The sequence below is a fragment of the Neolamprologus brichardi genome, unplaced genomic scaffold, assembly GCF_056152115.1.
Source record: "Neolamprologus brichardi isolate AB-2024 unplaced genomic scaffold, ASM5615211v1 NODE_ptg000031l+_length_7269946_cov_1, whole genome shotgun sequence".
NCBI classification, from domain to species: Eukaryota; Metazoa; Chordata; class Actinopteri; order Cichliformes; family Cichlidae; genus Neolamprologus; species Neolamprologus brichardi.
Window position 1 is genome coordinate 4,625,975 of NW_028270136.1, and position 14,515 is coordinate 4,640,489.

The 14,515-nt window shown below is 43.4% G+C and overlaps 1 protein-coding gene across 4 annotated transcripts in view; it reads right to left on the bottom strand.

Moving 5' to 3' along the window:
- Window positions 1–14,515, bottom strand: part of carhsp1 (calcium regulated heat stable protein 1) — a 29,957-nt gene that overhangs the window by 1,926 nt on the left and 13,516 nt on the right. For 3 of the 4 annotated variants that reach the window (XM_087837306.1, XM_087837307.1, XM_087837308.1), the window contains exons 2-4: window positions 3,902–4,060; window positions 2,689–2,797; window positions 1,834–1,956 (exon numbers count right to left, since the gene is read on the bottom strand). In XM_087837306.1, the coding sequence (XP_087693432.1) occupies window positions 1,834–1,956; window positions 2,689–2,797; window positions 3,902–3,983 (314 nt within the window). In that variant the 5' untranslated portion in view covers window positions 3,984–4,060. Of the gene's footprint in view, window positions 1–1,833; window positions 1,957–2,688; window positions 2,798–3,901; window positions 4,061–7,772; window positions 7,920–14,515 lie in introns of those variants that run through there. The other variant, XM_087837309.1, reaches the window with a different exon arrangement.

The window sequence follows — 14,515 nt, forward strand, 5'->3', positions numbered from 1 at the left end:
ATCAATAAAAGGCTTATTTTTCAGATTTTGCAGGAATGCAACACATTACATCGTCTCCACTGTGTGACCTGTTTTTAATTACTGTCCTATTGGTACAGGCTCATCTTAGTTTTATCTGATCAAATACTGCAGCGGCCAAACATGTTTGGCTGCTTTAACAAATCTGATTCACCCCCCCACCTGGTCCCACAACACCAACTCCCTGGTAAAGGAGGCCCAGCAGCAGCTGCACCTTCTCTGTCCAGAGGGACTGAAAGCTGCTGCTGGCCTCAGTGGAGAGCGTACTCTGATGCCTGGGTGTTTGGTACACAGGGGCCATTACTGAGAACAGGAAGGCTGTGCAGAGGGTAAATAACACAGACACCCCCCCCCCCCCCCCCAAAAAAAACAAAACAAAACAAAAAACCAATGCCTGCCCTCTGCCTCCCCTGGAAGCCTTCGCCAGATCCTCCTGTTGCAGGAAAACCAGCCATCACAGGTGACCTCTTGCACGCTACTCACCACCTGTTTAACCTGCTGCCCTCTGGTCGACGTCTCAGCTTCACTAACTTCTTCCCACTTCATGCCGAGTACTGGTTTGTCACTGGTAAATAATAATATAGATTTTTCCTGAACAGTCTTCTTCACCTGGGAAAGGATTTCACAATCATCCTGCACGTTCATGGATGTTAAGGCCAAACTTAGCAGCTTGGCAAGAAGTGCTGGAGTAGATCTTTACCTTCTCACTCCTGCACACTTACAGGTTTGCACTGAAAGCTCCTCGGACCCTGTGCTTTGAGTTTGCAGAAAAAGTCCCACACTTGAAACGATCTTTCAGCTGATTTATTTATGAAGAAATAACAAAACAAATCCTCCCAATATGCACGAAACAACTTCAGTAGGCGAGCGCGTATAAAAAGCCCCAATTTCTCAACAATTTCTGCAACAGCTTCAGCAGCTCCTTTACTTACAGCTGAGAATCTGCACTTCAACACCCCGACTCAACACAACCATGCATTTGAAATGTTTTCTTATTATGAGGCCCACAGAGACGGCTGCACAAAGTCTGACAAACCCAAACAAACCTTTGAGTGGGATAGTAAAGCCTTTAGGACCGGCTGAGTCCACAGTTTGGTTCATTCTTAAAAAAAAGAATGAATTTATGAGCTGAAGGAGCAGAGAAGGCTAATGAACAAGTCTGCATTTAATCACGTTCAACCCAGAAAACGATCGATTCGATTCTGATAAGAGCTCAAGTTGATTAAGGGGAAAAAAAGATGCAGAAGTTCAGATTTTGTGCGTTTGTGTCAAAGGCTGCAAAACGCATGAACAGAGTATAGATGGCAGCAAAGGGGGAAGCTTTAACAGTCAAAATGAGCCAGAGGAGGGCACGAGGGTTAATATCAATATATCAATAACATTATCAATAAACATCACTAGGCTTGTGTTGTCTTGGTGCTGAGGATGAGGATGAGGTCCTGTGATGTTCGACAAACACGTGGAAAAGTCACTCAAAGGCTTCGTGAACTTTTATGGTTTTGTGCTTAAAAAGTATCCAATGAGCTGTTTGTGTTTAAGTGTGCGCGTCGCTGACGTCTGTGTTTCAGGCCTGTGGGTGATAACAAAGGTAGCGCAGTGAAGGTCATCAGATATTCTGCTCCTGCGCTCGGCGTCACCGTGCTGTGTGTTTCCTTTCTTCAAACCAAAGCTACACACACCTCACCAGTGACAGAGCAACAAACATCCTGACCTTTCACCCACAGAACGACGGTGTGTCACTCTCCACGCCACAGGTGCTTCCCCACGCCGACCTGACCACGAACACATTAATCCACAAAGCACACACACACTTACTCTGAGATATGGACAAAGATGTCAGCGCCGCCGTCCGATGGCGTGATAAATCCATGGCCTTTGGAGCGCGAGAAACATTTACACACGCCAGTAAACACGGGTCCCTCCGATGCACGAGCCGTCCTACACAGGAAGCACATTACAGAGAGAGGGACGTGAGCACAGACTGATGAACCAGCAGAAGCAGATCCCTCGTAAGATTCTTAAACACTCGAAGACCCGCCATATATGAAATAAGCACTTTATTTTGAAAGGTCGTTGGCTGCTAACCAGCTGGCTCCATCCTGTCTGCTCGCCAGGAAGTCAGGACTGCTGCAGGGCGACCTGCAGAGAGCAGGGCTGGGCCTGAATGAGCTTTTACAAACATTTACTTTGAAGCAGATCTTATTATGTTCTTCAACAACCAGAGTAGCTTTGCACGAGTCACAGAATATAAACTCTTGTTTACATCACACAGAGCCCAGAGTGAAAAAAATACATCAAATACAGAGTAATTCATGTGCTCGTAGTTTAAAAGTTCATGTTTAAATTGAGTCTTCTGAAGAGCAGCTGACAAACTGACACTGAGCAGATGGTGTGCTGGCATGCACTGCTGTGTGTCTGCATCAGCACATATTAATCATTTACACGCTGCATGAATGCTGCATGAATGCTGCGAAGAGGACACGAACGATGAAAGCTGCGTTTCATTGTTAGACACAGAAGGTCTCACTGAACATGCTAATCTGAGCGTCTGATTAACAAACTGATCACCGTGCAGCGTCCAGCACGAGATTTGTGAACTTGTTTCCTCTCGTTAATATCTACAGATGTGTGTGTGTGTGTGTGTGTGTGTGTGTGTGTGTGTGTCCTCACGCTGAGCAGGTCCTGTTTCTGCGTGTGGGCAGAGGGCTGGGGATGAGGTAGCCTCTCATAGGGGAAGGCGAGCGATCTCTGCGTCTGCAGGCCGGGAGGTGCAGAGATTCTGAAGTGGGGGGAAAAAATCCTCAGTGTGTTACATTGCAACAAATTTCACGCGACAGTACGGCGAGCGGTTCGAGCAGGGAAACTGTGCCTGTAATACACGTGCAAATAAATGAAGCGTGGCCTCGCACTGAGAGATGCTAATGCTTCGTGCCTGTAAACCACCTCACACGATGAATCAGTCACATTAAACATCTCACAGCATCAGGGACGTTTAATTGAACCATCCCACCACCACTACGATATTAACAAGAACTGGGTTAACTGGCACAGTAGGTTCACATCAATGCAACACAAACTGTTCATACTTTGATCTGTTTACAGCGAGCGCTCTAACTGCACTGTTCCTAAGTTCATACTTATTTGCTTCTTTACTCTGTGTGTAAATGACTGTGCTAGTTTCTTCTGATGAAACTTAATTAACTCTGATATTTTCAGCCATAGAGCAGGACTGCACCATCAACTGGTATGATGAGCATAACTTGCACATTAATGCAGAAGAAATGATTATAGATCAGTTGGAGAGCAGACACCTGTTGACACATGTGGCCGTGACACTGGGACAGCTTACTCTGATGGCGCACTTACTTGGCTCATGCATATGGAAACGGTCCATCAGTGTCTTTGTTTTCTCTGGAGACTTTGAATTTTGGACTCTGTACCAGTCACCCCTCTAATACACACTTCTGAAGCAATGGTTTAACAGGTGGAGGCCAGTGAGACTGACTGGCCCCACGCTCACCTGACCTAAGTCTAACAGAGCACCTCTGGGACATCGTGCTTGGGTTCGTCTGACACCAACAGGTCGAACCTCAGACTGTCCAGGAGCTCAGTGACGCTCTGGTCCAGATCGGGGAAGCAATCAGCCCTGACATCATCTGTTATCTCATTGGGAGCTTGCCCCCATGTTGTCAGGCGAGCACGTGGGCGCCATACACACTACTGAGTTCCATTTAGAGTTTCTGCGATCAAATTGGACAAGGCTAATCTCATTAAAGTGCTGATGTGCCAGTCACATTGTAGGATGTTGATAGATTTTGCTCTGAAAATGAGCAAAATCTTAAATGTCAGGTGACACATGAGAGGGTGTTGTGTGTGTTTATACCTGGAGACTGTGGGGATCTTGGAGAAGGCAGTGGAGGGGTCACAGGTCGAGACCCCTTGATGGCAGTGTCTTGAGAGGACATGTTGGAAGAGGCAGAGTAAAGGATGGGGAGGGAGGAGGGGGGGCTCAGAAGGGAGCACAGCAGAGCGTGTTAACCACCTGGGAAAGAAAAGGAGGAGAGGCGAGATTTAGAGCACACAGCATGCTTACAAAGAACAGGGTTACCTAACTCTCTCCATTCAACACACACACACACACACACACACACACACACACACACACACACACACGTGTGCCAGTCTCACAGGTGTTACGTGCACTTTTTTACTTCAATAGCAGTTCAAACTGCAAATCACACTTCCACCTGCAAAAAGTACAAAACAATCTGTGCTCATGGATCTCGTTGCCGTGGCAACAGTAGTTTGAGTACACGCCGGTGCGACCTGACAGAGACGGTGAAGGACAACAGTGTCCTTATTCACCTCAGCCCAGGACTAATATCAGCCGTTACCTCACCCTCGACTGCACGTCGAGCAATCAGGAGAAGGTGGAAAAGAAAACGTGCGCCGGCTTCTGCTTCACAGCTGTGTTGTTGAAAGTAGAGATGGACCGATCCGATATTACGTATCGGGCCGATACTGACCTAAATTACTGGATCGGATATCGGAGAGAAATAAAAAATGTAATCCGATCCATTAAATATCAAAAAAGCACCTCACAAAACTTGCGACACGGCGTAACTCGGCTCATAACCGTAGCACGTCGCAGCAGTGTGGTCACGTGATAGAGCGGCTGCGTGTTTGTAGCCTGCTAGCAAACATTTCATCTCCGAGGAAGTTTTCCCAGAGAGAAGTAAAGCAAGTGTGTAAGATCATCTCTGAATGTTTGTAAAGCATTCCAGCGTTAAACTTAACAACCGATATATGGAGCGACTGCCTCTCTCTCTCTCTCTCTCTCTCTCTCTCCTGTTGCTACTTCAATCATAAACTGATCAATGATCAGCTGATCGTCTCTCTTGTTTGTTTTTGTCTCACTTCTCACCAGAAAGAGGAAACCAGCGGCTGAACAACAGCAGCACGTTTAAGCTTGATCAGCTGTTGTTAGAATTTATTTAATATTATTTCTACACCAGGATCTTTTTCTACAGCTGACGTAACTGTGCAGGGGCGGATCTAGCAAAGTTTAGCCAGGGGGGCCGATAGGGCATGAACAGGGAAAAGGGGGCACAAAGACATACTTTTCTTTCTTATTCTCATTTAAAATGTCGAGCTTTTAATTATTTAATAATTATCTGAATCTTACACCAAAAGTTTTAATCTGATGTGAAATGTATAGAAGTCCATTACTGTATATAGTAACTGTTAAGTCTAATATACCCTAGTAAGCTGTAGTACCTTTTCCTTTGGGAACCATCTGTGCAGTTCTGTTGAAGAAAGATGTTGAATCTATTTAATTATTCTTGAAAAATAATTTATTTCTGTGCATTTTTTTCCCCCCTGCATCAAATTAAAGTTGATTACATTGATTAAGCATCATGAGGTGGGGGGTGGTTCCCTATTTTTGCTGGGAGTTTGCAACCCTATTAGTTAGGTTGCTTTACTCTTTAAAATACCAGAATAGGGAGGATGGAGCAGGTTTAAGTTTATTAGATTGATCAGTTTTGCTGATCTATGAAATATTTTGGGTGCAGTGTATTTTTTGTAATACAGATATAACAGAATAGCTTTAGTGTTGTTGTTTATTTAAACTTATACAAAGTGCAGCAAGATATTAAAAAACAGTTTTATTGATTAAAAAACACACTGTATCGCATTCATATCGGTATCGGCACATATCCAAATTTATCGGTATTTGGACATTTGGATCACAGAAACTCGAAATGGAACTCAGTAGTTTGTATGGCCCCCATACAAACGGTATCGGACATAAAAAAGTGGTATGGTCTCTAGTTGAAAGAAGAAAAAAGAAGAAAAGAGAAAGACGCAAGAATGTTAAACAAATACAACCAGGAGAACCTCAGCGAGGTTGCGAACGCCAGTGTTTCTGAGTAAAGCTGCAGAAGAAAGTGGAGCAGATGTCCCACGATGCAAAGGTGTTTCCACACAGCAGTTCTGGACAGCGTGGGGAGAACCAGGCCAAAGTTTCCCCACATTGAACACGCAGCATGAGAGAGACTGACACATCCTCACAAGAACTTTTTTAGGAAATATTTTTTGTGATACAGACTTCAGAATATAGAATATTCTCCATCCATCTGCTTCTGCTTATCCGGGGCCGGGTCGCGGGGGCAGCAGCCCAAGCAGAGAAGCCCAGACCTCCCTCTCCCCAGCCACCTCCTCCAGCTTATCCGGGGGAACACCAAGGCGTTCCCAGGCCAGCCGAGAGATATAATCTCTCCAGCGTGTCCTGGGTCTGCCCCGGGGCCTCCTCCCGGTGGGACATGCCTGGAACACCTCACCCAGGAGGCGCCCAGGAGGCATCCTTGTCAGATGCCCGAACCACCTCAGCTGGCTCCTTTCGATGTGGAGCAGCAGCGGCTCTACTCTGAGCCCCTCCTGGATGGCCGAACTTCTCACCCTATCTCTAAGGGAGAGGCCAACCACCCTTCAGAGGAAGCTCATTTCTGCCACTTTTACCCGCGATGTCGTTCTTTCGGTCACTACCCACAGCTCGTGACCACAGCTGAGGGCAGGGACGTAGATCGACCGGTAAATTGAGAGCTTCGCTTTTACGCTCAGCTCTCTCTTATAGAATATTAATCTACTCATAATTTATGGTATATTGGTATAGCTTAAGCTAGCAGCATATAAAAGTAATTAAACTGGCTTTTTAAAAATAAATGAACGGGTCAACACAAATATAGAGGTGGCTAGAAAACAGTCTGATCTATTGGAGCGATGGTCGAGCAAGCTGCAGTATCTCAAGGCCACATGATGGCGATATCTTTGTCCTACAGAAGCCAATGAGAAAACAACTTTTATTTAATTTATTTGCTCAGACCGTCATCTTGGGTCACACCGAATAAAATGTCATTTTGAAAAGTTTTGGTTTTGGAAAGAAGAATCCATGTTATAAAACATGCTTGTTTTCTAAAAACTTGTCAAACAAGTCATTCACCAATAAGCATGTGGTTTCACAGTCAGACCTGCTCACTAAGCCCGCCCCCAAAAACACTCAAAGGACAATACAGTTTGCATTATAACAATCTAGAAGTTCAGCATCTTCCTAAGAGAAGAGTCTGGCACAAAGGCACATCAAAGCTGGATGCTTGTTCAGATGGATTAATGAGCTGCTTTCTGTAACCGAGGATCAATAACAGCCATTGAAAGGTTGGAAAACAACTGCGGATGTCTCTGGAACAGCTGCAGATAAACAAAAACACCACAACAGCACAGACTATTGCCAATGAACACAAAAACTACAGCAGCACGCTCTAAATATCTGAACATGATCAGCGCTCTAATCTTTGATCCCAAAATCTGCTCATATATTCATCAGAGTTTGCTCAGCACACAGCAAGTTAAGAGCCAGCTACACGCTCTGGCAGCAGTTACACACTTTACGGTTTTGAAGCACAGCTCTGAGCGAGCACGGTGTCTGATTAACTCAATAGACACGAGGTTAATGTAATCACAGCCCCTCAGGACAGCGCGCTTCCTTTATGACCGTCAACACGTCTGTCAGTCCTGTTTACACTGTGACCAAAGCAACCTAAAGTTAAAAAAGGAAAAAAGGAAAAGCTTTTACAGGATGACGGAGAGAACGGACATGAACAAAACAGAGGGTCTTTCCAAGGAGAGGAGGTGGAACAGGGGAAAAGTGGCAGATAAGACACAGCACTCAAACAAGATAAGGTGCAGATTCAGCTCACCTCGTGTTACTACTGCTGCTGTTAATCACGATCACATTCCCGCATAACAAACTCTGCTCTGGGCTCTTCCTTAAAACAATGCTGGAGCTGAACTTTTAAAATTAATATTTTTAAATTTGTCATGATTTTCCAGCATTTTCAAACCTGTAGTTCTTTCACTCTGGTCTGAATCACGAGTTTGTGATTACAGAGCAAAGTCCAAGTGACGCAAAGCAAAATGCGTCAGTAGAAATAATGTTCAATGTTTATTATTATTGGCTGCATGTTTCTGTGACAGGAGCAACAAAACTAACTACAGGAAGAAGGTGCTGTGTCCCCCCACCCCTCCCTGAGGTTTCTTCCTGTTTAAAGGGAGTTTTTCCTTCCTGCTGTCGCCAAAGTGCTTGCTCATAGGGGGTTTGTTTGATTTTTGGGGTTTCCTCTCCATTGTTAAATACAATATAAAGCAACTTGAGGTGACTGTTGTTGTTATTTTACCTCAGTGAAACTGAACTGAACCGTTGTGCATCACCAAGTTCAGTCCTGGAGGACTTCCTGTGACTCTTCACTACTCTTAATGTGTTTTACATCATTGTTTCAGTTGGGAACTTATATTTACCTCCTTTCATTTCAGCCTTGCTTCAGCCACCCTGAGCATGCCTGCTCTTGTCTGATCTCAGAAGCTAAACACAAACAAAATCATGCCAAACAGGTTCTGGGACAGAACAATCAGTTCACCGAACTCAAGTGGCTTCCAGTCACCAGATCAGAAGGTGGAGCACCTCTGGGATGTGGTGGAGCTGGAGACTGGCATCAGAAAGTGTGTGATGGTGTGTGCGTTTTGGCGTGCTGCTGTAAAAACAGTAAAGCTGAACACGTTCATGTACCAGCAGTGGAAGCTTGCATTTATAAAAAGGGAGCAAAAACCATTATTGTAATAATGTTATTGTAAAAACTGGCCCTTTTTTCTCACAGTACATTACAGGTTATATATGCAACACTAATCAAGTTTAACAAAAAGAAATACCCCAGGTAGATTCAAAATATAAGGTCAAATGTGTTACTGAGTGTCACTGAGTGAATGGGTTAAATGCAGAGAGGAATTTCCCCACGGGGATCAATGAAGTACACTTTCTTTCTTCTTTTCTTCTTTAAAATAAAAATGCTGAGTCATTAGAGGTGTGAGCAAACGTAAGGAGACCAAGATAAGAGTAGGGGACAGTAAGGAGGCCACACGTGATAACACACCCAACATACATGCACCGATCTTTATAGGAAAGTCACAGAAACCACAGCTGGCATCGAACTCTCTGCAACACAAGAACGAAGGTTACAGTCGGCGCCTACAAGGCTGCTAAGAGTCAAATCTTTATGCTTTCTGTCAGTTTGACCGACGTGTGGAATCATCTGCTCACGAAGACAAACAGGACGATTTATGATGCCACTAAACAAAGTGTGTGTGTGTGCATTCAGTCAAGCTACAAGTATAGTCCAAGGCAGCGGTCTCCAACCTTTTTAGTGCCACAGACCGGTTTATGCCCGACAATATTTTCATGGACCGGCCTTTAAGGTGTCGCGGATAAATACAACAAAATGAAACTAGTACCGGTACCGAAAAAAAGAATTTATTCATAACACACGTGAAAAGACCCAGGGAAACCGAGTTAACGATAAAAACGATAACAAAATAACGCTGAAAACCGATAAAAACCCTGAAAACTATACATTTCACACCTGAGCCTCAACTCTCGATCCAAGGGATGCGTTGCTTTGTTAAGATTAATATTTAGTTGAATAAGAAAACACTTCATCGTCCTTGAAAACTTGTCAGACTTGGTGAAACTACACAGAAACATAATCTTTTTTTATTAATGTTTGAAAAATAAAGCTGCAATATTCTTTAGTGGAAAAGCGAATGCAGCCTTGACCTTGGAGATCACTGCTCCCTTTAGCATGAATAACTTCTCAGAGGTGCCAGATTAGTCCACCTCGTCATCATCTATTGAAATCTGAACACTCTTACATCCAAAATGCTCCATAGTGATGTTTCAAAGGAATCCACAGATTCTATTGTTCTTAAATGATCCCACAGAAACTCTGATTTTGGTGTCAAAAATGTATTAGTTAGCAACGATGGGAAAATCTTCGTCTGTAATTGTGCGTCGCTTGAAAGCCTTAGCAGATCACTTACACTTGATCCTTCGGGTCCGGGAAAAAACCCCAAACCTGGCTACGTCCATATCTTCAGGGGAACGCCACACTCCAGACGCCAGAGATTTAAATAAGACGGCATCCAGCTGTCACTCACTAAGAAGGCTCTATTTACTGGCACCAGATCTACGAAGTTTTTTTATCGATTTGAAAGGCTGCTATGTGAGTCTGTGTCGCAAAGCATTAGTAACCTGCTGCGATGCTGATGAAACATCAAAGTGTAATGACGCAGATTAAATTTGATAGAAATTTAGTAAAATTACTCAGTTATTCAACACTTTAGCATTTCAAAGGAAGTTCAGCTCTTCCATGCTGCACATATACGGACACATAAGCATCCTAGTGTGTGTTGCAGTCCATGCATCCTCAAGTATATGATCATGTGACTCTGCTTCAATTCAAACTACAGACATGCAGGACAACAGGAATGACTTCTTGTCTGCTGTGTCCCAAGCTGCAGTTGTGTATTTTGAAGGGAGGGCGACAGATTTGTGACATTTAGCATGTTTGGATTGTATAGTTAGTAGAGCAGGGCGATATGACCAAAAATATTTATCACGATATACATTTGAAAATTTGCAATAACGATATAACTGACGATATAATTGACACTAGACAAAATACTTTACAACTCCACAACTTTATTAGTGCAAAAAAACCCAAAAAACCCCATCAATGTATTTTCACTTAAACAAGCAGCTGTTTTTTATCTGCATTAAAGTTATATAAACATGTAACAGTGCAAATGCAAATTCGTTGCTGACAGTTTAACCAAAAGGCATTTCCAGTAGAAACTGGCCGACATATCCTCAGCATAACCATGTATAATATCCACAAAACTTAAAAAGAGGTTATACACACAATACGGTAACATTATGAATTGAATTATTGAAGCACAGTACGTATCACTCCGCGAGGCTCCGCCTACGATAGCCGTAATGCTCCGACAATCCATCACGCGGTGCGGCTTCGTAGCTTAGCAAAGTCGTACTGAAACATCTGACAGATTTTCGAGCGCCGTGTACATAAAATCGTTTCGAGGTCAGTAAACACAACCAGAGTTCATACATAAGGCACACGGGATTATAAGGGGCTCTGTCGACGTTCAGAAAAATCAAAGGATTGATTTTAAGTGCGCCGTATTTTCCAAACAACACGGTAATAACGACGGCCCGCTAGCATGCGCTACCAAAAATAGTGCTTTGTTGTGTATCTGACGGACGAAAGCTAAACCAGTTCCACACCACTGAAGCTGCAGCATTTTTACAAACCAGTTCTGGTTCATCCGTTTCATTCAACGATCCACTTTCACTCTTCTCATTCTGCATCGCTGCCATGGTTTTTCCGCTATGTGCGTATGTAAACAAAGGCACTGCGCATGCGCGTTTCACCCATATTCTGTATATCTATATTTCATTTTCCTATCGTTGCCCAAAGTTACACCGGTATTACCGTGAACGGTATGATATAGCCCAGCCCTAATAGTTAGCGTGCATTGTAGTTTAGTTAGTGTCTAACTTTTCTGCTTTTTTCTGGGAAAAAAAACAGAAGAAACTGAGATTCTGGGATGAAACCAGAATCTCAAGTCCTGAATTAAATCAGCACGGTTTGATTCAGGACTTGAAGCTGTATAACCACCGATTTCATGCATATTTCAGGATGTCATTGAGGCAGTTTCAGCGCTTGTTGGCAGAGTTGATACTGTATCTAAGGAGGCAGAGAAACCATAGAGAGCTGACTTACCCAAAGCAGTTTGTAGCTGTATCTGAGGTTAAAATGTATTATTTTAAATATCACTGTATATTCAGTACTGAAGCGCGTTTTGATTGGTCAGATCAGTTTATTTGTATTTTAAAAAACTAAACAAAAACCATAAATCAATCAAGCTTGGAAAAATGAAATTTGTCCAGTGAAATTACACGGTTGGTATGAACGGCTGCATTAAAAATAGATGAGCTGAAACAATATTTTCAACACAAAATATTTGCATGAATTTTGCCCATCCAGTGGGACCACTTCTGTCTCTCTAACTCAAACAATAGCCACTCTATCATCACACACACACACACACACACACACACACACACACACACACACTAGATAAAACCCATGTCCAGTGGAATTTTCCATGATAGTTCTCTGAACAACACGCCACCAGAGACCCTGCTGACACAGCAAATACCAACGCTACACACAGTCCACACAGACATCGTCTGTCAGGCCGAATCCCACACAGCCAGCTTTGGTGATAAACAGCATCCATGAGATGAGGTTGTTGTACTATACAAGTCAGAAACAAATGCATACAGATTCTGTCATTGTTTCGTTTCAGCCTCAAGGTGACGTCTGCTCATCTTGAGCTGCACCCACAGAGATCTCAGTCCCTGACATTTCTATAAGAGCAAGTGTGCTACGTGCTGATTCTCTGTACGAGCTGCTCAAGAGCCTTCAGAGTGTTTCTGCTTGTATTAGTGCCAGTAAATTTAATTAGGCTTGAAGTACGTGGAGGAGCTGGTAGGGTGAACAGAAGACAAATCTCTAATCTTATTCTACCTCGAGTCATCAGACCTAAACTGAATTAAGATTTTGGAAATAAACGTATTTGCAATTTAGCTCAGGGTTACACGAGAAATTAATGCCTCTCATATCTGTAATTTTAATGATTATTTAACTGTGACGATGTTAAAGCTCACTGACGCTGATCATTCACACCAACGGTGGCACCTTTACAAGTCATCCCACATCATGTGACCCTCTCGGAGGTGGGCTGGCATTTACATACGCGTGGAAGTATTGAATCTGCCCGACTTCATGAGGTGGTGGTGCAGATAAACACAGCAACAGGTGGCTGACTGGAGCTACTCCACGAAGTCGGATTAGTTATGTCAGGTGAGATTCCTGACTATGGAGTGACATATCCCAAACTGCTTTAGTGGACATGTTGTTGTTAATGTGCACAAATCATACAGCGGTTTTACTGCAGAGCGTTTGTTGGGCCGTAGCGGTAACCTCACTACACCGCATGTTTGCCTGTACTGTGGCCCACGGTTTGTTTTAAAAATAAATGAAAAACCAGTGAAACAGGGACCAACAGAGACACAAGAGCAGAAAATACAGTGCAGAGACTGACAAGAAATTCTGCTTTGAAAGCTTTTGGGAATATCCGGCTCCGAACATCGAATACAATCAATCAAGCCTTTTATCCGATCGAGATATGAGAGCAGGAAATGGAGGAGAAAATGAAATCAAACCAAACATGAGGTCAAACCAGTTCAGTGTGCATTTAAAAAAAAGAAACAGATGACAGATGGAAATGTGTTGAAGAGCGAAGGAAAAGGAGATATAACAGGATTACCATGTGGGAAAGTAAAGATTTTAATTCTGCTTTTCCATCTCTGCCTTGCTTCGTCTTTTTCTTTACCCCCTGCTTCCCTTCTGCTCTCTCAGAGGTTCACTCAGTCCCTCGTTCACACTGGGGGGCAGAGAAAGATGAAAAGTCCCCGAGGACAAGATGACACAAAGGCAAAACAAGCACATGAAATTAGCAGGAACTTTGCAGAAACTTGGAGACTCCAAAGCTGGAAAACTGTTACTGTGACACGACTACGTGCAGGTGACTGACCTCAGAACAGTCTCCTCTTTGTTTCTGAGCTCAGATTGAAACATTTGACCTTCAGCTTTGCCCAAAAGCTGCACTTGGCAATAAAAAGCAGCTGTTTAAAGGAACCATTTAGCTTTCTTGCTAAATGTAATGTTGCAACACTGGTGTCACAGTGTGAGTATCTACCATGAACAAGAGAACAGGAATGCAGCTTGACCAGTATTCAGTGTTACGAAACCAAAGTTACCCTTTTAAGATTAAAAACTATAAATCCTAGAATCCCGAGGAAAACAAAAAAAGAAAGCTGGTCTTACTAATACATCGATGCAACGATACACAAACATGTCACACTGAGCTGTTAAACATGGTGACTATCCAGCATCCAGTAAAGTGTAGCTTGTCAACTATTTGGGAGCATTTCCGGTTTAGTCTTCTTGTTAAAGGTGAGACAGCAAAAACAGGAAAAGATTGTGCAGTGTGCCGTCACCACCGCGACTTCCTTTCTGTTCTAACGAATCCTCCATCGAGACTGTTTTTAGATTTATTACATGGAAATTAAAAGAACGAGTTTCGTTACTCAGAGCGTGGATAGCATTAGCAGTGAGAGCATTAGCTGCCTTCTTTACTCATAGGTCAATATTAGGGGTGCAACAATACTCGTATTGATATTGAACCGTTCGATACAGTGCTTTCGGTTCGGTACGCATATGTATCGAACAATACAACATTTTTAATTTATTTTATCAACTTTCCTTCTGACGGTGCTGTCTGTGTTGAGAGCTCAGTGGATCTGCGCTCGACAGTGCAGCCTAGGCGGAGTAGTCGAGCACAGATTCACTGAGCGCAGCGCAAGCTAGCAAGACAGAAGCTAAGCTCGTTGCAACATGGCAAATTGAACCTCCCCCACCCTCATTCAGATCTGGCGTTTGGAACTATTTTGGTCTTCATGTGA